At 54.4% G+C, this 24,296-nt stretch overlaps 18 protein-coding genes across 18 annotated transcripts; 8 read left to right on the top strand and 10 right to left on the bottom strand.

Annotated features, from left to right (window-relative positions):
- Positions 1-310: 310 nt before the first annotated feature.
- On the bottom strand, positions 311-1,834 carry KL911_002289 (uncharacterized protein; the record flags this gene model as incomplete). The annotated part of the gene is made up of 1 exon (XM_043197341.1): positions 311-1,834. One exon carries the CDS (start codon positions 1,832-1,834, stop codon positions 311-313), a length of 1,524 nt encoding a protein of 507 aa, XP_043055294.1.
- A 283-nt stretch (positions 1,835-2,117) lies between these two features.
- Positions 2,118-3,407, bottom strand: KL911_002288 (uncharacterized protein; the record flags this gene model as incomplete). Its single annotated transcript, XM_043197340.1, has 1 exon — positions 2,118-3,407. One exon carries the CDS (start codon positions 3,405-3,407, stop codon positions 2,118-2,120), a length of 1,290 nt encoding a protein of 429 aa, XP_043055293.1.
- Positions 3,408-3,533: 126 nt separating this feature from the next.
- KL911_002287 (uncharacterized protein) lies at positions 3,534-4,958 on the bottom strand (the record flags this gene model as incomplete). Its single annotated transcript, XM_043197339.1, has 1 exon — positions 3,534-4,958. One exon carries the CDS (start codon positions 4,956-4,958, stop codon positions 3,534-3,536), a length of 1,425 nt encoding a protein of 474 aa, XP_043055292.1.
- A 223-nt stretch (positions 4,959-5,181) lies between these two features.
- Positions 5,182-6,156, top strand: KL911_002286 (uncharacterized protein; the record flags this gene model as incomplete). The annotated part of the gene is made up of 1 exon (XM_043197338.1): positions 5,182-6,156. One exon carries the CDS (start codon positions 5,182-5,184, stop codon positions 6,154-6,156), a length of 975 nt encoding a protein of 324 aa, XP_043055291.1.
- A 77-nt stretch (positions 6,157-6,233) lies between these two features.
- On the top strand, positions 6,234-7,388 carry KL911_002285 (uncharacterized protein; the record flags this gene model as incomplete). Its single annotated transcript, XM_043197337.1, has 1 exon — positions 6,234-7,388. One exon carries the CDS (start codon positions 6,234-6,236, stop codon positions 7,386-7,388), a length of 1,155 nt encoding a protein of 384 aa, XP_043055290.1.
- Positions 7,389-7,407: 19 nt separating this feature from the next.
- Positions 7,408-8,274, bottom strand: KL911_002284 (uncharacterized protein; the record flags this gene model as incomplete). The annotated part of the gene is made up of 1 exon (XM_043197336.1): positions 7,408-8,274. The coding sequence occupies one exon, from the start codon at positions 8,272-8,274 to the stop codon at positions 7,408-7,410; it is 867 nt and encodes a 288-aa protein (XP_043055289.1).
- A 52-nt stretch (positions 8,275-8,326) lies between these two features.
- KL911_002283 (uncharacterized protein) lies at positions 8,327-9,460 on the top strand (the record flags this gene model as incomplete). Its single annotated transcript, XM_043197335.1, has 1 exon — positions 8,327-9,460. The coding sequence occupies one exon, from the start codon at positions 8,327-8,329 to the stop codon at positions 9,458-9,460; it is 1,134 nt and encodes a 377-aa protein (XP_043055288.1).
- Positions 9,461-9,571: 111 nt separating this feature from the next.
- Positions 9,572-11,473, top strand: KL911_002282 (uncharacterized protein; the record flags this gene model as incomplete). The annotated part of the gene is made up of 1 exon (XM_043197334.1): positions 9,572-11,473. The coding sequence occupies one exon, from the start codon at positions 9,572-9,574 to the stop codon at positions 11,471-11,473; it is 1,902 nt and encodes a 633-aa protein (XP_043055287.1).
- Positions 11,474-11,475: 2 nt separating this feature from the next.
- On the bottom strand, positions 11,476-12,849 carry KL911_002281 (uncharacterized protein; the record flags this gene model as incomplete). Its single annotated transcript, XM_043197333.1, has 1 exon — positions 11,476-12,849. One exon carries the CDS (start codon positions 12,847-12,849, stop codon positions 11,476-11,478), a length of 1,374 nt encoding a protein of 457 aa, XP_043055286.1.
- A 256-nt stretch (positions 12,850-13,105) lies between these two features.
- Positions 13,106-14,446, top strand: KL911_002280 (uncharacterized protein; the record flags this gene model as incomplete). Its single annotated transcript, XM_043197332.1, has 1 exon — positions 13,106-14,446. The coding sequence occupies one exon, from the start codon at positions 13,106-13,108 to the stop codon at positions 14,444-14,446; it is 1,341 nt and encodes a 446-aa protein (XP_043055285.1).
- Positions 14,447-14,464: 18 nt separating this feature from the next.
- Positions 14,465-15,169, bottom strand: KL911_002279 (uncharacterized protein; the record flags this gene model as incomplete). Its single annotated transcript, XM_043197330.1, has 1 exon — positions 14,465-15,169. The coding sequence occupies one exon, from the start codon at positions 15,167-15,169 to the stop codon at positions 14,465-14,467; it is 705 nt and encodes a 234-aa protein (XP_043055284.1).
- Positions 15,170-15,247: 78 nt separating this feature from the next.
- On the bottom strand, positions 15,248-16,393 carry KL911_002278 (uncharacterized protein; the record flags this gene model as incomplete). The annotated part of the gene is made up of 1 exon (XM_043197329.1): positions 15,248-16,393. One exon carries the CDS (start codon positions 16,391-16,393, stop codon positions 15,248-15,250), a length of 1,146 nt encoding a protein of 381 aa, XP_043055283.1.
- A 417-nt stretch (positions 16,394-16,810) lies between these two features.
- KL911_002277 (uncharacterized protein) lies at positions 16,811-18,760 on the top strand (the record flags this gene model as incomplete). The annotated part of the gene is made up of 1 exon (XM_043197328.1): positions 16,811-18,760. The coding sequence occupies one exon, from the start codon at positions 16,811-16,813 to the stop codon at positions 18,758-18,760; it is 1,950 nt and encodes a 649-aa protein (XP_043055282.1).
- Positions 18,761-18,799: 39 nt separating this feature from the next.
- KL911_002276 (uncharacterized protein) lies at positions 18,800-19,840 on the bottom strand (the record flags this gene model as incomplete). The annotated part of the gene is made up of 1 exon (XM_043197327.1): positions 18,800-19,840. The coding sequence occupies one exon, from the start codon at positions 19,838-19,840 to the stop codon at positions 18,800-18,802; it is 1,041 nt and encodes a 346-aa protein (XP_043055281.1).
- Positions 19,841-20,046: 206 nt separating this feature from the next.
- KL911_002275 (uncharacterized protein) lies at positions 20,047-20,691 on the top strand (the record flags this gene model as incomplete). The annotated part of the gene is made up of 2 exons (XM_043197326.1): positions 20,047-20,094; positions 20,167-20,691. The coding sequence occupies 2 exons, from the start codon at positions 20,047-20,049 to the stop codon at positions 20,689-20,691; spliced, it is 573 nt and encodes a 190-aa protein (XP_043055280.1).
- Positions 20,692-20,731: 40 nt separating this feature from the next.
- On the top strand, positions 20,732-21,183 carry KL911_002274 (uncharacterized protein; the record flags this gene model as incomplete). The annotated part of the gene is made up of 2 exons (XM_043197325.1): positions 20,732-20,745; positions 20,826-21,183. The coding sequence occupies 2 exons, from the start codon at positions 20,732-20,734 to the stop codon at positions 21,181-21,183; spliced, it is 372 nt and encodes a 123-aa protein (XP_043055279.1).
- Positions 21,184-21,221: 38 nt separating this feature from the next.
- Positions 21,222-22,222, bottom strand: KL911_002273 (uncharacterized protein; the record flags this gene model as incomplete). The annotated part of the gene is made up of 2 exons (XM_043197324.1): positions 21,222-21,631; positions 21,697-22,222. The coding sequence occupies 2 exons, from the start codon at positions 22,220-22,222 to the stop codon at positions 21,222-21,224; spliced, it is 936 nt and encodes a 311-aa protein (XP_043055278.1).
- A 68-nt stretch (positions 22,223-22,290) lies between these two features.
- KL911_002272 (uncharacterized protein) lies at positions 22,291-24,289 on the bottom strand (the record flags this gene model as incomplete). The annotated part of the gene is made up of 2 exons (XM_043197323.1): positions 22,291-23,577; positions 23,795-24,289. The coding sequence occupies 2 exons, from the start codon at positions 24,287-24,289 to the stop codon at positions 22,291-22,293; spliced, it is 1,782 nt and encodes a 593-aa protein (XP_043055277.1).
- Positions 24,290-24,296: the final 7 nt, after the last annotated feature.

Below are 24,296 nucleotides of genomic sequence, written 5' to 3'. Positions count from 1 at the left end.
GTTGCGCCATGGCGGGGCGACACGATTGCTCCATAAGTTCATGCGCGCTATGTACCTCAAGCACAAGCAATTGCACGTGAGCATGACCGACAACCGTGGGCGGCCACTTACGTTGCAGGCTTATTAATTCTATCCTCAACTGGATGAAGCGTACGCCACCACCCTAGTCAGCAGTTGTCCGGCTTTGACCTGACAATTGCAGCTCCTCGGGCACTGCCTTCAATTACGTTTTCAGCACATCAGATAGCGCAAATCTGTTTTTATATCGCTCGATCTAAGTCAGTCAACTCTATAGCGATGAATAGTATTTCTAAAGAGAGCTTGACGAGGCAATATGGCCAGCCTCAACTTCCTTCTGCTGCGCCTCTAGCAACGCTTTTCTCTTAGCGTCTCTCCTGGTGAGGAACCAAGCAATAACCGTCATCACAAGTCCCAGACCTGCCAGGGCGGCATTGTATCTAAAGCCAATCGAGTATCTTGGGGCATCCTGAGCGTTCCACACCAGAATGGGCACCCAAGCAGACGTCACGTAGGCCAGAGTGTTGGTGCACACCACTGTGAAGTTTCTCTTCATATCATTGCCAAACAGCAGCCGGTTGACCCACGAGAAAATTTGAGGCTGCCCCCAGGCGGTCGGTATACCGACGATGAAGTAAGCTGCCCAGTGAGCAGGACGTGCAATATCCCACACTGCCAGCATGGCACTACCAATGATCATTAACACAAAGTAGAGCCCGACCAAAATGTAGTTATACGTTCCACCAAAGTAATCGTGGACATGCGAGAACACGAGCGTGATCGCGATACCGGCACCATACAGGATGGACGGGTATGTGTTATACTGGCTGGATGGCAGCTTGAGGTCTTGTTTCATCCAGGTGGTAAATGTAGGCTGATTGATGGCAGCACAGGTGTTGTTGTAGCACAGGAACAGAACTGGAAAGACGTAGATGTGCCAGGTTCCAAAGAACTCCTTGAGTCGGGCCCAGTTGTACTTGTGTCTGGTTTTGAGCTCGGCCTTCACCCTGCGGCGTCTCTCCACTGCCACCAATTTGTCTGTCTCGTTCAAGTAAAAAGCAGTTGTCGTGGAAGGAGTGTTAGGGTCCACGAACATGGTGTATATTCCAACCGGCACCGAGATGACAGCGTCAAAGACGAACATCCACTTAAAGGGCTCCAACTTGGAGCCCGAAAAGCCTCTCAAGATGGCTTCCTGAAGAGGTCCGGAAACCATACTTGCAGCTATACCGGAGCACGCAAAGTAGGACGATCTCTTCGAAAGCTCACTAGGACTGAACCACGAACCAAGAAGATATTCCAGACCCGGAAAGTAACCTGCCTCTAAGAATCCCATCAAAAAGCGCAAGGCGTAGATAGCGTTGATTCTGTGTGGCCCGCATGCCACCATCAAAAGCGTGAGTGCAGCCCAAATAAGCTCCAGTCCTCCCAGATAGTAACGGGCAGAAACTCTGTGCAGAATCATGTTGGATGGAATGGCACCAACGGTGTATCCAACGGTCCAGAGTGTGATCATGTAGTTATACTGATTTTTATCCATAGTATAATATTCCTTCATACCGTTAACGTATGCGGTGGTGACATTCGACTGATTCAAATTCTTGATGAAGTATCCCAGCATGGAGCTCGACATTAGAAAGAAGTCAAGCTTCAGCAAGAAGCGTTGCTCCCTCGGGTCTTTGTTCCAGCCGTCCCAAATAAGGGACAGAATCTTGTCCTTTCTGGTGAGAGGCTTGTCAACAGACAAGTCAATCTTTTGAGAACTGGCGCTGTCAAACTCGCTGGTGGTGATGAAGTCGTCTTTTTCGATGGGCATACTGGCTCAACAGACAGATCAATCACCCTTTATCTAGTAGCAAGAAAAATTAGTTATGGCTTCTGAGCCGCAAAGCCTGTGAGCCACAGTGGTAGCCACAGGAACCACTGCTTGACAAAAACTTCATCTGTACGCAACCACCTCTGTGGCAGTCGCCATGGGCCGCCTAAACTGCCTTATCAGAGGCGCCTCACCTGGCAGGTATTACTAATTCAGTTAGTGTGGTGGATTGGTTACATTCAATTTTCTCAAGTTATAAATCATACTTCACTACGTGCGTAGCTTAGAAGAAATCCTTTTCGTCCAATGGCAATCCAAGAGCCTCTCTCTGGGACTTTGACTCTGGGTCAAAGTATGGCAACTCAGCCAATGAGGTGACTCTGGTTCCGTGACGGGATTCTTTACCTTCGTGGTCCCAAGTAGATCTGTGCTGAGACACTCTGTTGTCCCATATGGCAGAGGTACCGTAGCCTGGCTTGGAAGGAGTCCACTTGAATCTGACTTGGATGTCTGCGTTCTTCTCGAAGACTTCAAACAAGTAGTTCAAGATCAAGTCAGACTCCACAGAAGAAAGACCAACTATTCTCTTGGTCATTCCTCTGTTCACGAACAAGGACTTCCAACCGGTAGCTGGATGAGTTCTGATAATTGGGTGAACTCTCTCAATCTTCTTTGGACCAGCAAATGGGTTTTTTCTGTCCAAGTAGCCGTGGGCGGAAACATAGACAGCTTGCTTGCCGTCAAGGAATTTCTTGAACTCTTCAGACAGCTTGTCGTAAGCAGCATAACCAGATGCCCATAGGGTGTCACCACCGAACTCAGGGATGGCATCCAAATGCAAGTGAGTCAGTCCAGCTGGACGCTTCTCATGCACCAAGTCAGTGTGCCAGACCTGAGTACCTCTCACGGCATTCTTGGTAGCATCAAAGTTACCCAAGTTGTTGTTCTTGAAAGTCAGGCCAACACCAAGGGACTTTTGGAAGTAGTCTTGCCAGATGACAGAAACACCTGGCAAGCCGTTCACCTGGGAAGCTTGAGGGTGCTTCTCAACACGTCCCCAGTACTCACCAAGCTCCAGTTGCTTTTGAGGAGAAAGCTTTTGGTCTCTGAAAAAGACAACAACTCTCTCAGCAACCAACAAGGCCAGCTCGTCTTTTTGCTGGTCGGTCAGGTCCTCAAGTTGCAGACCAACAATCTCGGTACCGATATGGTTGGTCAGGTGAATCACCTGCTTGGCAGCACCAAGAAGAGCCTTCTTCTCAGGGTCGGCTTTCTTGGCACGCTCGATGTACTCGTAGTCGTCATCGCGGATGGCAGCAGCCTCGTCGACGTAGACCGGAATAAGAGACTTGTCTGGTCTCGAAGGGTAGCCTTCAGAGATGTCAATACCAGCATCAACAAGACGCTTTCTGGTAGTTTCAGGAAGGATTTTCAATCCGTCAGGATCAGGTCCAAAGTGACGAGTGTCATTTGCATTGAGACCAATTGCGATCTCCTTGGAAGATCTAATAAGATTCTCGATTTCCTTATCAACTGGAATAGCCTGAAGCTTGAGGGTAGTAGTAGAAGACATTTTGATGTTGGTTTGGAATTAGAGCAGCCACCGCTTTTATATTACTCCACAGAGTATGTGGCTACCATCCACATGACTTTCATAGACTGATAATTTCTGTGGCGCAAGCCGCCTCGCCGCACAAAGTCAAAAGAATCCACCTGAGTGATTAGTAATAGCTAGCAATTCTTGGTCGAAGTATCGGAGTTTAAGGGCAGTCACGTTTTTTTTCATCCCTTGAAGCTTGTTGATTTGCAAGCTTCCTAGTTGGGAAACGAAAAATTGACTCCACAATTCATTGAACAAGATTTTCAGCTGTGGGTGGGAGCTGCATTGTATAGCTTTTTGCAATAATCTGAAAGTGGCGCTCGAGACAATCGACGATCTGCTACGCTGATAGCGGATCTGGTTTAGGATCGAACGGAACAAGTTGATGCTAATTTGACGTGGCTCAAAAAATGAATACCAAGCAAAATTGGAATATGAAGGAATCAGTAAAGATTGTATTAGATAGTGGTCAGTCCGATAAAATGCAACCAATCCCACTTTATCTCTTGCCAGTTCGATAATGAGTTTTAGCCTATCAGGCAAAGAAGCAATCACGGCAATTGCAAGCTGTATAAAGTCATTGTCGTTTTGCGAACATGTGGGATTTGCTAATTTCTGGATTGTAGCGGAGCAGGCGATAGCAAGGTTCTCGACTTCCGACTTGAATTTTGCCGCTTGGCCCGAACTTGTCGGTTGCAGGCTATACTTTCGCTCCCAGACCTCGTTACAACACATACACCAGTGAGAGATGCCGCAAAGTAGAGCTATGCTCGGATTAATTGACACTCCATCGGCGGACCAATTTTCGCTTGGCATTTTTGTGTCCGCTCTATTTCTCGATGTAGCAGGTGGAAAATCGTTTTTCAGGGCAGAAAAACAATCCAGCTGGACAAGCAGCCACCAGAGTGTTCTGCGGAGCTGGACCTGTCCCGGATCTTGTATCTGGTGGTGCGAAACTGGGTCTCTGTGTAGCTCAAGCAGATTTGAGATATTAAGCACCGTGGATACCGATCCAAACGGGTTTTTAGGCTGAACAAAAAGCAGAATTATCAGTGACTTACACTTTTGTAAAGGTGGCACGGAGTTCAGATACTTGAACATCAGGTCTATCAGCGACTGGGATGGCATTTTGCTGATTATTGTAGCTGAATAAAGAATGGTGAGCAACTCAAGCACAAAATGGTTATCATTTGGCCACGGCTTCCCATACATAGAGTAGAAGTGGTGGATATCTATAAGCGGAACTAGAGGATGAATTACTTCCGAGTATCTGGACAACAGCGCATCGCACTCTGCTCTTGAAAACTCTTCTGGCAGCTGGAATGTGGCTGCTGGCTTGTAGGGTTTTCTCTCTATGTTCTCAGAGGACGTATTGGGTGTTGGGTAATCGCGAACTGCAGGCGTCGTCTTTATAGGCGTTGACAAGACGTTTATGGTCTTGCACCCCTGATGTACTGCGAGAGGTTTGCTGCTGTCCCCGGTAACTTTAAACTTGCCTACGCCGGGAATGGGTTGTTTGGGCATGAAAAAGGGGATAAATAATTATGTTTACGAGTTTTTATACCTACAATATATATATTTCGTGTGACAGGTCACACAGGCACCAACATCCTCACCGTATCAACCAAATCCCGGTGACAAGACATGCGTACAGACAGGGTCCTCAGGCTGTGTATGCTCGGAGCCCCCGTTTTGCACCGCCTGGTTTCCATTTCCTCGGCCGAGATTTCGCGGAATAACTTACATAATGATTCCTCTCTGGATAGACTGTGACCCGGGCCAGGACGACGTTGTGGCAATCACGCTCGGCGCGCATAACCCGCACTTTGACCTGGTTGGTGTTTCGACCGTGCACGGAAACGCTTCGCTGGAGAACGTGACCATGAATGCGCTGAAGTTTCTCACTGTGATAAAAAGACAGGACGTGCCTGTGTTTCCTGGCGCACCGCGCCCGCTGGACCGCGAGCCGGAGTACTGTCCCGAAGTTCACGGTCCGACCGGTCTGAACGGCAGCGACAAGCTTCCAGATCCCAAGATCGCAGCCAGAAAGCCCGAGGAGTTCTTCCCCTATCTGAAAAATTTCATCGAGACTCGGCCAGGTGAGCTGGCTCTTGCCGCGATCGGCCCGCTGACCAATATCTGTCTATTTTTCGAAAAGTACCCGGAGACCAGAAGCAAGATCCGGTGCTTGAGCATTATGGGCGGAGGACTGGCGAAATTCAACAAGAACGGGTGTTCTGAGTTTAATGTTTTCTGCGACCCCAAGGCGGCGAAGGCTGTTCTGGCAGACCCTGTGCTGAGCGAGCGCATGATTCTTGCTCCTTTGGATCTCACGTCTACAATTCGGGCCTCGCAAGATATCCGCCAGCGGATCCAGGGCGACCCTGCTACAGCTACAGAGTTCCGCAAGATGATGTACGATCTGGTCCAGTACTTCTACCAAAAGGTCAAGGCCAGACAGGGAGAGGGCTATATTGGGCCGAGTGTGCACGATCCGGTGGCCGTAGCGGCAATTTTGCAGTATTGTGGGGCAGAAGATCTGGGGTACAAGTGGAAAACGGGCTATTTGGACGTTCATCTGGGAGGAGAGGACGACGGCAGGCTAGAGTTCACCGAGGCCGACCACGGCGCCAAAGTGGTGTACGACGTCGACAGGGAAGTTTTCTGGAACGTCCTGCTCAAGGCGTACGACCGAGTGGACGAGAAATATAGAGACACATAGATTCCTGGCAGCTTATGTCATGCCCAAAATAAAAAAACGGGAATAATTTGTCTTCTCGTGTACTTATTTATTTTCTCATGTCAAGTGTGCAACGGCCGCGGCCATCTTCGATAGTCCTTGCGCATTCCAATAAAGACATCACGTCGAACGACATTGTTTCTTGGAACAACGACCAGATCCTGCTGTGGCTGAGGAACAAGGACTACTCGTTCGATGTTATTGATCTGTTCAAACTTCACAACATCACGGGTATGACGCTGCCGTTTTTGAACACTGAGGAGCTGCGCGACATGGGCATTCAGCAGCTCAGTCTTCGGCTGCAACTGATGTCCGACATCAGCGACCTGCTCATGAAGAAGAACATGAACCTGCTCAAGTTCAACACTGATCCCCTTGCTGCAGAGCTGCAAACTCTCGTGATGTCCACGAATCTGGTGTCGACAATAGCCAACTCTGTCACGGAGGGCCTGCTTTCGTCCAACGGAGGCACGAGCCGCAGATTAACAGAACAGTTCAACAAACTCAAGGAAGATCTTCTGCCCGTGCTCAAGGAGATCAAGGACAAGAAACCGCTGCCGACTCCGGACAAAATGTCCCCTACGCAGCTCTCGCATCACCAAAACCAGTTGCAGAGCACGATTGTGCCGCAGTCGATCCCAGCTCAGACAGCTCTGAAGAAACAGCATTCTGCCCCCAACACGTCAGGCCTGCGCAAATCCATCACATCTCCACCGATCATCTCGCCGATCCTGCCAGAACAGAACCAGTTCTCCGGATCCAACCCAAACCTGGCCTCGCAGCCGAACGTTTCTCTTACCCAGTCGCCGCGCTCACCGTCCAAGTCTAGCTCTTCTCAAGGTGTGCCGAGATACCACAAGCCGAACAGACTGTCGACGTCGCAGTCGATGGGAACGCTGCCGTCGATGGGCAGCTCCGGCGGTGCTTCTGAGCCTCTGAAACAGCTCCGTGCCAAGACAGAAGACCCGTGTCACAAAATTCTCCAGGCAGCCATGAAAAGACACAACCTGCATGTCTCGGACTGGAAGAAGTACGCTCTCGTGATAGTGTACGGCGGAGATCAGGAGAGAGTGCTTGGATACGATGAAAAACCAGTCGTGGTGTACCGGGAGCTCCAGGAGCTGGGGCTCAACCCGTCCATTATGTTACGACAGGTGGAAGAGTCAGACGACCTCGACTCTATGAACTACGAGACTCCGGGCGGAAGGCTCTAAATCGATATTATTACATAGTCTAGAAGGGCTTGAACTGCCCTTTTTCCTTCATCTCGCGCACGCGCTGCTGGTCCTCTTTGAATTTATTGAGCAGCTCGTTCATCTCCTGCTTTTTGCGCTCTCTGATCTGGAACTTGTAGAAGTCCTGTTTCTCCTTCTTTTTCATCTTTTTCACCACCTTTTCGTCCTGCTCAAGGTCTGCAGCGCGCTTCAGCGACCCGAGAATGCCGTTCTTCGTTTTTCTGTGTGATCCAACAACCAGCGTGAACCCGTCCTCGTCCACCGTCGACTGCATGTTTGTGAGCTCCTCCTTGAGCTGTTGTTCGCGCTGCTGGAAATCAGCCATCGCCTGCGCCACCTGGGCCGCAAGCTGCTCCGAGTCCAGTCTTCTAGATGCGGTGTACCGTTTGTAGCCGGTGACGAGATCTGACTTCCACACAGGATACTTCGGATTTGAGGCATTCACGAGTTTCTTGATCGCTCCAAAGGCCAAATTCAATGCATTTTTATCCACAAACGTCACCACCGCGCACCCAACAGGGATCTGAGGGTGCTCTTCCTCGTGCGTCATCTCCTCGTTGGTGAGTTTGGTGAGATTGATCTCGTAGTCGTAGTTTATCATTTTCCGCTCGCTGTAGTGCTCGTTAGTGGCCAGCGACTCCACGATGGCACCCATGGCGATCGTGCTGAAGATACTTCGCACGGCCTTCACGGTGGTCCCCACGGGTAGGTTGACTATGAACAGAGACCGGGACTGCGACTCTGGCAACGACTTTGTGACATGTTTTTTCACAAACATGTAGTGCAGAGTCTTCTTGGTGTGCTTTGTGGCGTCGAAAACGACGGGAAAAACCGTGTATCCCTTGATCTGGAGCGGTGGAGCCATGGAAATAAAATTTTCACATGTTTTTTTTCCGTAGAAATAAATATTTTTACCGATGAATCCCGCTCCATCTGAACAAGAAACCAGGCGCTGTGCCGCGCCAGACTGCGGCAAGGAGACGAATTCGAACTTGAAGTGCCCCATCTGTCTGAAGGCCGGGCTCACCATGTATTTCTGCAATTCAGGGTGCTACAGAAGAAGCTTCCATATTCACAAAGCTATCCATCCTAAAGAGGGCGTTGATGTGTACGATCCATTCCCTAACTTTGAGTACACGGGCCCTCTAAGACCCGCCTACCCTCTCTCGCCGCCAAGAGGGATCCCAGACAAGATCCAGAAACCGGACTACGCCCAGAACGGAAAGCCAATTAGCGAGATCAAGAACGACAAGACAAACCAGATCCGCGTCCTGAACGAGGATGAGATCCGACAGATGCGTATAGTGAACCAGTTGGGCAGAGAGGTTCTTGACGCGGCAGCCGCTCATATCCGGCCGGGAATCACCACCGACGAGATTGACCGTATTGTCCACGAGGAAACGCTCAAGAGAAGAGCGTATCCTTCGCCATACAACTACTACAACTACCCGAAATCGGTCTGCACGTCTGTGAACGAGGTCATTTGCCACGGCATCCCCGACAAGAGACCGTTGGAGGACGGTGATATTGTCAACCTTGACATTTCTCTTTATAAGAACGGCTTCCATGCCGACCTGAACGAAACCTACTACGTTGGAGAAAAAGCCAGGACAAACCCTGAGCTTGTGAATCTGGTGGAGACCACCAGGGAGTGTCTGGACAAGGCGATTGCTCTGGTGAAGCCGGGACTGCCGTTCAGACAGATCGGAAACGTGATAGAGGAGCATGCTACCAAGCACGGACTCTCGGTGGTGAGAACGTACTGCGGTCATGGAATCAACACGCTGTTCCACTGCCAGCCAGACGTGCTGCACTACGCCAAAAACAAGGCTGTCGGCACGTGCAAGAAGGGAATAACATTCACTATAGAGCCGATGATCAACATGGGCACGTACAGAGACATCATGTGGCCTGACAACTGGACCGCTGCGACCGCGGACGGAAAGCCTAGCGCCCAGTTTGAGCACACGCTGCTGGTCACAGAGGACGGCGTCGAAGTTCTGACCGCTCGCACAAAAAAGTCTCCTGGTGGCCCCGTCCCTAGAATATAGATAAACGAGTCTAATCCTTGCACCAAGCTTTTTAAAAATTAACAACAAACCATGTCTTTGGAAACGGCCCCCAGCAGTCTCCGAGAGAGACAGATTGCGAACCTCAAGCGCATGCTGCACTTGAACGTGCGGTCTGACGTCGACCTGGTGTCGTCCACGAACGAGGAGGAGCTTGTGTGGAAGGTTCTGGTGCTGGACCAGAGGTCAACGGCGATTGTCTCGTCGGTGCTCAGAGTCAACGATTTGCTGGAGTACGGCATCACGATGCACTCACTGATTACACAGAAACGCGCGGCGCTGCCCGACGTGCCGGTAATCTACTTTGTGGAGCCTACGGCCGAGAACATTGCCCGAATCATTACCGATCTCGAAAACGAGCACTATGCCGACTACTACGTCAATTTCACCTCGAGCCTGAGCCGGTCGCTGCTGGAGGAGTTTGCCAAAAAGGTGGCTTTGAGCGGAAAGGCTGGCCGGATCAAGCAGGTGTTTGACCAGTACCTGGACTTTGTGGTGACCGAGCCCAATCTGTTTTCGCTGGATCTGCCCAACGTGTACTCCCAGTTCAATAGTCCAAAGACAACCGAGTCCGACATTACCTCCATAGCGGACAGAATTGCCAACGGGCTGTTTGCGGCCGTGCTGACCATGGGATCGGTGCCGATCATCAGATCCAATAGAGGCGGTCCCGCAGAGCTCATCGCGCAGCGACTAGACCAGAAACTGCGAGACCACGTGATAAACACGCGCCAGGGTGCGTCTACGTCGCTGCAGCACTCGACCGCAGATAGAATGGTGCTGGTGTTGCTGGACAGAAACATAGACCTGGCCTCTATGTTTGCGCACTCGTGGATTTATCAGTGCATGGTGAGCGACGTGTTCAAACTGGACAGAAATACCATTGAGATTAGGAAAACTCTTGCTGGGGACAAGACTGAGGTCAAGCGCCTGGACATAGATCCCAAGGATTTCTTCTGGAACAATAACGCCTCGCTTCCGTTCCCCGACGCCGTCGAGAACGTCGAAAGAGAGCTATCTGAATACACTAAGGAGGCCCGCGAGATCACTGCCAAGACTGGGTATTCTTCCATTAAGGAGATCGACCCTTCCGACCAGAGAGACACTCTGCATATCCAGGAGGCGATCAAGGCGCTTCCAGAGCTCACGCAGCGCAAAAACATCATTGATATGCATATGACGGTACTCACCGAACTGATCAAGGAGCTCGACTCGAAGAACCTGGATGCATTCTTTGAAGTTGAGCAGAACGTGGGTAATCCAGCCACGCAGAAACGGTTCCTGGAGCTTCTTAAAGCAGAGACGAAAAGTGACAACCACGAAGACAAGCTGCGGACCTATATCATGCTCACATTGACTTCAGACCTTCCAAAATCGTTTGGTGACGAGTGTGAGAAAGCGTTGGCGGAACTTCATTGCGACCTAGCTCCTCTGAAGTATATCAAACAGGTCAAGGAACTCTCGAAGCTCTCGTCCATGAACCTCAGCGAAGCGTATCTGAACACCGATTCCTCGGCAAGCAGCGGAAACAAAGGCGCCCTGTTCAGCAATTTGTCGTCTAAATTAATGGGTTTAACCGAAGGGTCGTCCAAGCTGAGCGAAGGATTTGGAAGCTTGATTTCGGGGCTCAAAAATCTGCTACCAGAGAAGAAAAATCTCCCGGTGACCAATATTGTCGAGTCCATCATGAGTCCCACCACTGCCAACCAGGAGTCGCTCAAAATGACGGACGACTACCTGTATTTCGATCCTAATCTCACCAGAGGCTCGCACTCAAAGCCTCCAAAAAGGTCGAGCTACAACGAGGCCATGGTGTTCATTGTTGGCGGGTGCAACTACCTTGAATACTCCAACTTACAAGACTGGTGCAGCCGCGTGAACGAAACCGCAGGGATCTCCGGGGCGCCACAGAAACTGGTATGCTACGGATCTACAGAGATCGTCACGGCAGAAAAGTTCTTAAAAGAGTGCTCAGAGCTGGGCAGGCAGCTCTAATCCTATAGATATCCCTTGGAGTCCTCCAAGACTTTCGTGCTGCGTCTAGCGTCCAAGAAGAGCACCTGGCACTCTTCAATCTCGTCAACGGTGATCTCGCTCCGGCCATTCACCTTGGCAAGAATTCCTGCCGGAGAAAGAAGCTGCAGCACGTATCTTAGCGAGGTGGACATGGCAATTTGTGCCAGTCTGTCAAGGGCCTGAGGCGTCAGCAGGAGAGACTCGACCTTGGCACGCTTCATCACAATGGTTCTGATCTCCTCGTGGTTGTATGGCAAAGTCTTGACAATGAGCAGTCTGTCAATCAGGTCGGCAGGCAGGCCATGTGGTGATTTATAATCTTCTGTACCTCGAACAGTGGTCATTCCCTTGTTCGAAGCCAGAATCACGATCGGAGCAATAGAAGACTCCAGAGCTCTATTCAGAAACGTAAAGCACTCAATGTCCAACATGTTGACCTCGTCAATAAACAGCACACCAGGAACCAGCTCGGCGACTCCCTGGTCAATGTACTTCGAAACAACCTTGTTGACCTCTGTTCTCAGCTTTTCTGTGATCTCTGTCTTGCGTGGTTTGAGCAGTTGGCCCATCATGGACAAAATGTCCTGTCCTCCCTGCGGTCTAGCGTTGGCAATGTCCAGATCGTGCAAAGTCACGTCCTGGACAATCTCCTTTTTCTTGTGAACGTCTCCCTTCGGCAGAGGCACGTACTCCTCGGCCTCCAGGTCGAACTCGGTGGCGTACGCGTCCGATCTGCCCACTCTTTTCACCGATCCCGTGTTTGCCTCTATGTAAATCACGTCTCCGATGCTTACGCGCTCTTTTTGGATCGACTCGTAGATCGACGGGTCCAGCTTCAGCGACTTGGTTCCCTTGGACGTTTTCAGTCCCACAATCACGTGGTTGATGGTCTTGCCGTAGCCCCCCAATGGGTTCTCGGCCTCTTCTGGAGTCAGATCAATCACTTCTCCCTCGTACACCTCCTTGGTCTCTTTGATTCTCAGCCCGATGGCCTTTCGGAAATTTTCCATCAGTGCCTCTGTCTTCTTCACCTCTGCGGAAAACAACTCTGAACCAACAATAGGACAGAATGGCACCTTAGGACCCAGTTCCTGCGATATGGCCAATGCCAGCGCAGTTTTTCCCGTTCCCGGCCCGCCCGCAAGCAAGATCGCCTTCCCGCTCATCTTCTTCGACTTGATTAGGTCCACAATGATCCCGCACGCCTCTCTGGCCTCGCTCTGTCCAACAAACCCTCCGTCGATCTTCTTTGCCGCTCCGTATTCATCGAGCCCCAGCCCCTTGATGTGCGTGTGTGTGGCGGTTCTGTGCTCTCTGCTGTGGCCTCCTTCCTTCACCTCGTTGATTTCCACCATGTTCAATTGACTAAGAAATTTACACCGTTGTTGTCAAGAAAATTTTACTGCTCACCAAGTCTCTGCACAGCCAGACTTGTGTATTTTCTTCTCGCCCTTGCTCTCTTACCCTACCAAGTGAGTATCTCAGATCGGGACTTGCTTATTTGGGCTTTAGATCGGAAATTTCTTCGCGGGGCTGTGGCTTTCGATAAGCGACCGTGCTTTATAAGCGGGCGTCCGTCTTTGCAGCCCGCCCTTTTTCAGTTTCTACTCAATGGCGTTCAAGGTCACTGCCTCACCAAAATCGCGCCAACTGCTTCTGAAAGAACGCACCTATTCGGCCCACAACTACACTCCCGTCCCGATCGTCTTTGATTCTGCCTCTGGCATCCACGTCACCGACGTCGACGGGAACGAGTACCTGGACTTTGGAAGCGCGTACTCGGCCATCAACACCGGCCACAACCACCCGAAAATACTGGAGGCCGTCAAGGCCCAGTACGAAAAATGCGCGCTGGTCGGGCGCGGCTTTACACACTCGCTGTATTCCGAGTTCTGTGAGGAAGTGTGCAAGGCTTTTGGCTTCGAACGCGTGCTCACGCTAAATGGGGGTGGGGAGGCTGTTGAGTTTGCGATCAAGCTGTGCCGTGCATGGGGCTACGTGAGAAAGAAGATTCCTCAAGACGAGGCCAAGGTGATGATGGTGGCCAGAAACTACCACGGCAGACCGCTGGGAGTGACCTCCGGCTCCACCAACCCGGCTGCGCGCGTCAACTACGGGCCGTTCGTCCCCAAGATTGGCCCCGCGTACGGCAACGGGAAACTGCTACCGTTCAACGATCTGGAAGCACTCGAAGAGTGTTTCGAGCTGGAGGGAGAGAGAATTGCAGGAATAATTATCGAAAGCGTCCAGGGCGAGGCCGGAGTCTTCCCGCCAAGTCCAGGCTATTTGGACGGCGTGAGGGCACTATGCGATAAGTACAACGTTCTGTGGTGTGCCGACGAGGTGCAGATGGGGTCGTATCGCTGCGGGCCCAAACGGTGGGGGTACGAAAACACGAGCAACTCAAAGCCAGACGTGCTCATCACCGCGAAGTCCATCTCCGGCGGCCTGTACCCGTGCTCTGTCGTGTGCAGCTCCAGCGAGATCATGGACTCGATTGCTCCCAACTCGCACGGAGCCACCTTCAGCGGCTCGCCCATTGCGTGCGCCGCCACGCTGGCGGCGCTCAAAGTGTACGAGGAGGAGGATCTCGGGGCGAACGTCGCCGAGCAGGGCCCCCACATGCTGGCCGAGCTCGCCAGACTCAGCTGCATGTACGACCTCATCGAGCAGGTGCGAGGTGTAGGTCTGATTGCGGGTGTCGACGTAAGCGTGGAGCTGCTCGCGCACAACGGCATGTCCATCTGGCACGTGTGTATGTTCATGCGCGCCATGGGCATTGCGTGCAAGCAGGTTCACGACAAGACAGTCCGGTTCTGTCCGCCGCTTGCGGTTACCCGAGATCAAATCGACGCAATGATCTCGTCGCTTGAACTATGCTGCCAGACGCTGCTCAAGCTACAGCCCCAGGACATCCCTGGAGTCAGCGACTTTCATTTTCTAGCACACTAGATGCTGCTATAGATTACACTATTTAGCTTGGTAAACATACGGGCCAGGCTTCTCGGCCACGTCTAGCTCCAAAACACTCTCCCGTAATATCTCGCCGTCTACCTCGGCCCAGGCCTCGATTTTGTCTCCCGGAACGATCGACCCGACGCCCTTTGGCGTGCCGGTGAGGATGACGTCGCCCTCCTCGATGGTCATGATAGACGACATCGTGGTCAGAATGCGGTGGATAGGGAATATCATCAGGTTTGTCATGTCCTTTTGACGGGTCTGGCCGTTCACCGTCAGGTTCAGCTCCACGTTGTAGGGGTCTGCGATTTGGTCCTTGCCAATGAACCCAGACAATGGCAAAAACGTATCAAAACCCTTTGGAATCGTCCACGGAAGTCCCTTCTTCTTCATCTCGTCCTGGACGTTTCTGGCAGACATGTCAATTGCCAAGGCGTAGCCCTTGATGGCATCCAGGGCGTCCGAGGGCGTGAACGTCGCAGGGTCGAGGTCTCTGAGCGTCTTGCCAATGACACAGGCCAGCTCCACCTCGTGGTGCACAATGGTGCCTCGAGGCACCAGCACCGGCCCCTGTTTAGGAAGAAGCACGGCCGACTTTGGTTTGAGGAAAAAGAACGGCTCCGACGGTTTCGCATTGTTCAGCTCCTTGATGTGGGCAAGGTAGTTGCGGCCAATGCACAAAAACTTGCCCGCGTTCTTCACGTAGTTAAACGACATCTCCAGCGATAACAAGGTGGACGGTGTTGCCGAAAACGCGGGATTTTCTATCCGCCTGCTGGTGCACGGGTGTCGCTCTCACTTGGGGCCCTGCTGTCGAGACGCATCTTGCACAAGCATCATCTGCGGCACCGCGGGCACCAGGTGGACCGGCGCAAACGCCCCGAGCACGTTGTTGGTGTTCTCAACGCCGCCCATCTGTTCCGTCAGCGACGGACAGTCTTTGTGGCCGTACAGAATGGAGTGCAGCGTCTTGACCTGGTCCTGCAGGGCGGCCACCTGCTGGGTCAGCGTGTCGTACTGGGCAGAGTAGAAGTTGAGCTCCTGCTGCATCTTCTGCACCATCTGTTTTTTCCGCTGTCTGCACTTGGACGCGGCGATTCTGTTTCGTTCCAAAAAGCTCTTCCTCTTTTCCTCGTCCTGGCTGTCGTTCTTGGAGCCGTTTTCAGAGGCGGGTTCTGCGTGCTCCTTGGTCTTTTTCGTCTTTGGTTTCTTTGGTTTCGGCTCAGCCGTCTGCGGTGCGGCCGCCGCCGCCGGTGCGGGAGCAGATGGTGCCGCGTGCGAGCCTGGCTCCTGCGGTTCGTGCTTATCCTCTGTCTTGACCGGAGGCATGTTGAGGAAGGAGAGGCTGCCAGGCGTGAACGGGCCGGACGACATGAGCATGGCGTAGTTGTGATGTGCGAGATTATTGTTGCTTCCTGGGGTCAGCCCGGTTCGCAACGAGCTCTCGTTAGGAGTAAGGCCTGTTCTTTTCGCGTTAGCAATACTCTGGCTGTACATCTGCTGTTGCTGCGATGACGTGGGCGGCGCGCCAGCGGGCCCCGTGCTTGCAGAGGGCCCCACGGGGTACGCGAAGGGCAAAATTTGCTGCGAGGGGCCCTGGAACATGCTGGACCACATGCCCGGAGTGCCAGGAATAGAGGGCGCGCCGGGCGACATGATCCCCGGCAGCGGAGGCAGCATGTTGGACGTGGTCGTGCGGCGGGTGCCTCCCGGCGTCAGCACCGGGGGGGAGGAGGCGGTGGGGAGCTTGTGGTCCTTGGGATCCTTGCGGTTCGCTTGCTTCGGCTTTGCCGACGAGCCCTGTTCCGTGGGGCCGGCAAACGACTGCTCGAAAGGATTCGGCTCCAGATCGAGCGTCTTTCGGCCAGACGTCGATCCGGACCCGTTGGACGTGGGTGACCCCACAGAGGAGGCCTTGGCCTCTGTTGGCAGTGATGTCATAATGACGTAATGACCCAGCAACAGCAACCAAACTAATATGGAATTTCTCAAGTCCTTTTGAGTGACCGATCAGATAACCAGGCTCGAGGCTAAACAAAAGGCGTGCTCGCGTTGATATTGCACCCGATAGCAAATATTGTAAACAACAGTGTGTTGCAAATTTTTAAAACAGGCCACTGTGCGCCTATTACCGAACTCGGAACTTTTGGTGACGTTTGATCGAGTGCAGCCAGGGCCCGACGGGATGTTTCTTTGATGCAGGTGCTGCGTTATCGTGCCAGCGAACAGAAAGAGCGATCTGGCGCCTTCTAGTCCTGTTCCAAGTGAGCAGCGGGCGCCACCGTTGGCGACCCGGGCCGTGCGACGATAGGAGCCGATCGACTTGGGCTCGCGTGAAAAACTAAGTATTTTGCATTTATGACAACTCCGCGCATCAGACCGCTAGAGGAGGCCGTCGTCAACCGGATCGCCGCGGGCGAGATTGTTCTTGCTCCGTATAGCGCGCTCAAGGAGCTGCTGGAGAACTCGATCGACGCGCAGGCCACCTCCATCGACGTCGCGTGCAAAGAGGGCGGGCTCAAGCTACTGCAGATCACCGACAACGGCGTTGGCATCGCGAAAGACGACCTTGCGCTCGTCTGTGAGCGCTTCACCACGTCGAAGTTGCGCAGATTCGAGGACCTCCAGCACATCGCCACATACGGCTTCCGTGGGGAAGCCCTCGCCAGTATCTCCCACATAGCGCATGTGTCGCTCGTGACTAAGACCCGCGACAGCCCGTGTGCGTGGCAGTGTCGCTACGACGCCGGCCGTCTGGACGCGCGCACGCCCGAGCCGCAGCCCGTGGCAGGCACCGACGGCACCACGCTCGTGGTGGAGGACCTTTTCTACAACTTCCCGTCGCGTCTGCACTCGTTGCGGCCACCGGCCGAGGAGTACGCCAAAATAGTCGACATTGTGAGCAAGTACGCCATCCACGCAACGCACGTGGGGTTCACTTGCAAGAAGTACGGAGCCGCAGCCAACGACATCGCCCTGCGCTCGGGCATGTCCCAGAAAGAGCGTGTTCGCGCAATTTACGGCTCTGCCGTGGCCAGCGAGCTTCTGGGGCTTGAAGTTGAGCCGCACGCCGAGTACGGTCTCTTGAAGTGTACCGGACTCATCACCAACGTCAACTTCGACAACAAGAAGAGCACGCCGCCGATCTTCTTCATCAATGGCCGGCTGGTCAGCTGCGACCCGCTGCGCAGAGCTATTACGCAAACATACAGCACGTACCTCCCCAAGGGCCACAAGCCGTTTGTATACCTCTCGCTGGAGCTGGACTCTGTGAACGTGGACGTGAACGTTCACCCGACAAAGCGCGAGGTGCGGTTCCTGTTCGAGGACGAGATAGTTGACCATGTTGCGCAGAAAATCGCGGACGTTCTTGCCAACACCGACGTTTCGCGCACTTTTCTGACCCAGCAGCTACTTCCGAGCCCGAAACGTTCTGCAACCGCGGACGTTGCGTTTTCGACGCCAAAAAAAATGCGGCCGCTGCCTTCGCTCAGCCAGTACAAGCGGCCGAGCGAGCACAAGCTGGTGCGGACGGATTTCTCGCAGCCGACACTGACGGCGTACGCGAGGCAGAAAGCCAGCGCCGACAGCGCGCAGAGTCGCACAGAGCCCGCCAAAGTGAAGCTGAAGAGCATTTTCGAGCTCAAAGAGGAGGTCGAGCAGGCTGCAGACGACCGGCTCGCCGAGGTGTTGTCGAAAATGACGTTCATCGGCGTTGTCGACTCTCTGAAACGGCTGATGTGTTTCCAGCACGACATCAAGCTGTACATCGCCGACTACGGGGCTCTGTGCTACGAGCTGTTCTACCAGGTCGGGCTGGCCAATTTCAGCAATTTCGGCTGTTTGCGTCTTTCCCAGCCCGTCAGCATTGCAGACTTGCTGCTGGAAAACGGGCTCGCGGACCAGATGGACGAAGTAATTCAGGTTTTTGTCGAGATGAAGGATATGTTGAAGGAATACTTCTCCATCGAGATCGACGGCGACGCGCAGGACCCGAAAATCGCAACTCTGCCGTTGCTGGTGCAGGGCTACGAGCCGGATCTTTCCAAGCTGGCCCTTTTCCTGTACAGGAGCGGCACGAAGCTGGACTGGGAGGACGAGAAGAAGTGTCTTGGTGGTCTGCTGCAGCAGCTGGCATTGCTGTACGTGCCAGCGGCCAGCGAAAACGACGGCAAGATTGCCGAGCTGCTCGAGACGACGATCTGCCCTCTGCTACAGAAACGGCTCATCCCCAACGCAGGGCTCGCGCGGGACGTGGTGGAAATCGCCAACCTGCCGGGCCTGTACCGTGTTTTTGAACGGTGCTAGAAACGGAATCTAGATGGTCTATTTTATGTACATTCTAAGTCATGCGAAGTTGAATTCGCCTGTGGACAATGCTCGGAGACAGAATTGGTATAGCAGCAGCATCACGCTGCTCTGGACACTGGTCCAGATAAAACGGGGCCCCACGCCGCTGAACAGCCCCACCACGCCCTGGTTGCGGTACACGGTGAGCAGGCCGCGCAGGATGGAGTTGGAAGTGAGCAAGTCGTGCGGCGTGGCGTTCTTGTTCTGCGTCTGCATTCTCGTCTTGATGACATCGAGCGGCGTGGTCAGCGTCCCTGCCAGGCCGCCTGCCGCAGCGCCTGTGAGCAGCTCCATTGGAAGCGAGAGCGGGTCGTGATCCGCGGACCGGTGAGAAAGTTGGTATGCGAGCTGTCGGAACTTTTCGTAGAACACAAACTGGAGCGACGAGAACGGCAGATCTCGCACCAGCGTGGCCTTGTATCCGTAGAAAAGAGTCTGCCATCCCTCTGTGCGGATAATGGTCGAGATGGCGTTGAAAGTTCCTGTGTAGTTGTAGCCGGAGCGGAAGACCGTGTTGTTGTATCGTCCCTGCAGCTGGAGTCTGGTCTTGAGCACCTCCGACGGCACGTAGAAAATCGACGACACAAAGTCGCCAAGGAATCCCGCGCCCAGATACGTGAAGGTCTCGTTCAGACCGTACTCGTCTATCGCGATTCGTTTGGTGGACTCGTACGTGATGAAAAAACACGCCGCGCTGGGAAAGCTGCCCAGCATGGCCGCTCCGTACCCGCCGTAGAGCCCCCTGAGCAGACCCTCCTCGCGCAGAAGCGTCAGGTACGCCGGAATGGTGTTTTTGTACCGAGCCACGTTCGGGGCCCCCTGCTGCCGCGTCTTGACGGTGTCCAGCGAGTGCATCAGCGAATCGCCCACCATGCCGCCTATCCCGCCCGCCAGAAAGCAGTGCAGAAGGCGCGGGTGGTACGTCTCGGGCGCCCCGCCGGGCCCGTCCTGCGGAATCTGGCCTCCAGCAGACGACGGCCTGTTGTGGGTCTCGAAGTCCGGCACGGCGATGTTGGATGTCGACAGCACGTTGGACATGAGGTGTAGATGTGCTCTATAGGTCACCAGCTAGTTGTTCATTCAGGTGCAGTCCAAATCGTGATACTATGCGCCGACCGGGAAGAAGGTATGAGGCTCAGTGTACACCAGAAATATAAAATATATTAAATAATTTGTGGTTTACCCGACGTTGCAAAAATTTACATCTCTTGCACAGCCATGCTAGGACCGAAGACAGTGTCTCGATGCTGGCGCCAGGCGCGCACGTACCGCGTGCTGGCGATCGAGACGTCGTGCGATGACGCGTGCGTGGCGCTGCTCGACCGGCCGGATCGCGCGCAGCCGCCCCGTGTCGTCGAGGAGAGCAAGCACACGCTGGACTCTGCGCACGCCGGCGGAGTGATCCCCACGGACGCGGCAGTGCACAACAGGACGCAGGTGGCGGTGCTCACGAGCGAGCTGCTCAAAAAGCACGACTGGACAGGCCCCAGCCGGCCAGATCTCGTCTGCGCGACCCGGGGCCCCGGCATGGTGGGCTCGCTCGTCGGCGGCTACCAGTTGGCGCAGGGGCTCAGCATCGCATGGAACGTGCCGCTCGTCGGCGTCCACCACATGCTGGGACACCTGCTGACGCCGCGGCTCGCGTCGAACGGCCAGCAGCCGCAGTTCCCGTTCCTCAGCCTCATGGCCAGCGGCGGACACACGATGTGCGTGCTGAGCCGCAGCCTCGTGGACCACGAGATCCTCGTCGACACGATCGACATCGCCGCGGGCGACGCGCTCGACAAGTGCGGCCGCGAGCTGGGATTTCGCGGGAATATGATCGGCAAGGAGCTCGCAGCGTTTTTGGAGCAGCACAGCCACGAATGGGGCCAGCCGGTCGACTTTGACGTGAAAGAGCCCCTGCTCAACGTGCCCGGCCGCAAGAACATGCTGGCGTACTCGTTTGGCTCGTTCATCTCGCAGGTGCGCACCAGCATGGCGAAGTATTTCCCCGACGGGACGCTGACGGACGCCCAAAAAGCCCGCGTCGCCTATCGTCTCGTGCAGACGGTGTTCCAGCACATGGTGACCAAAATCAAGCTCGCGATGCGGCTCAGAAACGTCGAGGTCGACAGCTTTGTGTGCTCGGGCGGCGTCGCGGCCAACGCGATGCTCCGAACCATGCTCCGCGCCCAGATCCCGGAAATCAGGCACTTCTACTTCCCAGAGCCGCGGCTGTGCACAGACAACGCTACGATGATCGGCTGGGCAGGCATCGAGCTGTACGAGAGCGGCGTGAGGACGCCTATCGGGAAGAGCGTCGTGCGCAAGTGGCCGCTGTGCGAGCTCGACGAGTACAAGGTCTAGCCGTGTCTATAAAAACGCTTCCTGTATATTGAACCGGTCGATCAGGCCCCTCCAGGTCACGTGATCAAGACTAAATACGATGTGCGATTTGGAGTCGTCCCTGTTGACGTAGCGCGGCAGGTCCCTGAAGGTTTCCGGGCTTGCCTCCTGGACGTACGGGACGCCCGTCGCGTCGCGTCCCAGAATCATCTTGCCGTGATTGATGAGGAAGCTTGTGTAGAACAGGTTTTCGACCGACCTGGCGAACGACTTCGGGTCGATGAAGAACTCGAACAGGTTTTTGCGGGCCATGTTGAGCGTGCGCAGTTTGCGGAAACAGCGCTCGGAGTTTGCCGTCGTGTCGTCCTGGCGGTCCTGCTCCAGCAGCTCCGACGCACTGCGTTTGCTGGCCGTCCTGGAGGCGTTGTTCTTGGAATCGTCCTGGAGCCGGGGCCGCGACGCGCGTGTCTTTCGCGTGATCTCCAGCGGCCCCAGCAGGAACTCGGCGCCCGGCGCGCGCCGCGAACAGCTGGCGTAGAGCAGCCCAGCCTTGATCCAGTCAAAACGGGCCATTCCGCGGTCGGCCGGCGAGTCTACGTCAACCATGTCGTCCTCGGTAGCAAAAAATCGCTGAAAATTGCTGCTGAACTCGGCGAAGTTCAAAACGCGCTCAGAGCGTCCGAGCTTCAGGTTGCGCGTCGCCAGCTTCGCCTGCAAACCGATCTCCTTCAACGTGGCCGCGTCCTTGGCCACGATGTTCGACTGGATCGACGTCTTGGTCTCTGAAAAAAGCTGATCCGCAATGTCCAGCGACGTCGAAACCACCTGGATACCATTCTCGCGTGCAACCTCCGTGCGCTGCTGTACCAGTGCGCGGTCCAGCCGCCGGTACTTGGCCTGCAGCTCGAACTGCTCGCGCTCCGACATTTCGCGTTTCGACACCTCCGACTCCGACGCCGACTCCCGCACGGACTCAGACGATGATTCGTCCGAAGAAGAAGCCGACGAGTCGTCGGCATCGGACTCGTGTTCGTCTGTGACCGCAGGAGACAAGTCTTCTTTCTGCTTCTCCCTCTTTATCTTCGTATTCATTAATTTTATTTTTTCGACTAGGTATGTGCCCTTGAGTGCTCGATGCTGACATAATCGAAAAGATTCGACTATATATTGTCTGTCCATTCGTTCCCCTGGTCCAGGTAGATGAACTCCTCCTTGTCGTCCTCGGGTTTCGGCTTGGTGATCAACAAATCGTTCCGCGGCGTGCCCGAATCGTCGTAGTGGCCGTCAAACATCTCCAGCTGCGGCGGTTCGTCTATTCGGAGTAGCCGCAGGTCGTCCTGCTGTAGAGGCGCAAACGACGGCTCGTCATTGAACGGAGACGGCGATATGAGAATCGGGTGCTCTGTGGTAGGGCCCGGAAATGACGAAGGCCGCCCCAGTTTGGTGGCCGTGCCGACAAACGTATTGAGGTACTGCAAGCACTCGAGCGTTCCGGTGAGTATGTGTGGGATTTCTGTGCCCCCTTCACCGACAAACGCCGTCACCACCTGCTGGCCCTCCGAGAAGTCCTCGCAGACCGACCACTGGTTGTGGTTTTCCTTGCCTGTGTTGAGATCCTTGAGGAAATGCACCGCGAACTTCGGCGGAGCCGCGAGCTGCAGCTGCAGCTGTGCCGTCGAGTCGCGCGAGACGTCGTCCTGCTCTGGTCTCTGCGTCCTGTAGTTGAGCAGCGAGCACGTGACCACCGTGGCGAGCGGGAAGAAGATCCTAAAGAGCACTTTTTCGTTCTGGAAGACGCCCGAGAAAAAGTAGTTGAGCTCGTGGTCCTTTTTCGAGAGCATGACGAGCAGGTCTGTCGTGTCCATGAGCTTGTACACGACGCGCGGACTCAGGTTCGGCACGTCTTTGAAAGCGTCAGGGTCCAGGTGGCCCGACTTGATGCGCTGCCACGGGCCGACAGACACAGAGATGCAGTCGATGAGACTGTATTTCTCGTTGATCTCGGTGTCGACTTTGGCGTAGTTGGCGAGGTCCTTGAGCGACGGCTCGCGGCTTTGCGACCCGTACACCTCGGACGTGTGGTGGGGGTGTTGTGGCCCGCGGGCGGCCCCGTTGCTCTGATGCAGCTTCTCCATCTTGCGGGCCTTTGCGCGGCGATTCTGGAACCAGATCCTGACAGACCTCTCAGTCATTCCTGTCCGAAGGGCGATTTCTTTCCGCACGTTGGTATTGGGGTTGGAGTTTTTGTTGAATTCGGCCACCAGCAGCGCGAGGATCTCGCCCGAGGCGCGCGAGCGCCGGGTCTGGCCGCCACTCTCGTCTGTGTTCTTGCTTGTGTCTGTCTCTGCCGACGTATCGGCCGTCTGGGGCGGCAACCGGAGGGTATCCCGGTCTTCCACATGGAAGCCTCCCGGCTCCGGGAAGTGGTCGTAGGGACCCATTTCGAACTGCGACGGACTCGAGTAGTCTTGGTCGTTCATTTAACCAGGACCAGCGTGGTGGCGTCGTATTTAACAAAGACGGAGACAGTTGTGCACCTAACAAAGGTAAACACCTCGTTAGAGTCTTTAGTGTGCGTCACACGTCCGACAACGCCCGTGATTCAAAAATGGCAGAAACCAGAAAACTATTTCGCTACATTATTTACTCGCTAAAAGTGTAGACGTAGTACTGGACCTTGAGGCCGCCGTGTGCGTCTCTGTGGAAACGGCCCTTGCCGACGAAAAGATGGTTGTTGACCCACGACTCCCTCGACGCGTTGCCGTCGAGCTCGAACCGAGGCTGGCACGTGACGTAGCCGTCCGAAAACCCGATGTTGGTCGTCTCCTTGCCGAGCACCCTGTTTGTCTCGCCCTCGAACCTCACCACGCCCAGGTACTGGACAATGCCCTTGTTGTTGTTTCCCAGGTCCAGGTACAGCGTGCAGTCGAGGTTGCCGACCGAGGGAGCCGTTTCGTAGATACTGATGTTGTCGAAGCCGCTGATGACCTTGGCGTCGAAGGGCAGCGTGGGGTCGAGCGACCTGACGGTGCCCCCCAGAACGTCCACCTTGGTGTACGCCTTGGCCTTGTTCTTGAAGACAGGCTGAGCCTCTGCGATGTCGAGGTCGAAGAAGAAGGCAGGTTTCAGAGCTGGAACGTCGGCTTTTGGCAATGACATGTTTTAA

This window comes from Ogataea haglerorum (genome assembly GCF_019207285.1).
Source record: "Ogataea haglerorum isolate 81-453-3 chromosome Unknown 81-453-3_NODE_5_length_632335_cov_97.011461, whole genome shotgun sequence".
In the NCBI taxonomy this organism is placed as follows: domain Eukaryota; kingdom Fungi; phylum Ascomycota; class Pichiomycetes; order Pichiales; family Pichiaceae; genus Ogataea; species Ogataea haglerorum.
The sequence above is the reverse complement of the archived record's forward strand: the minus strand, read 5'-3'. Positions and strand labels throughout refer to the sequence as shown.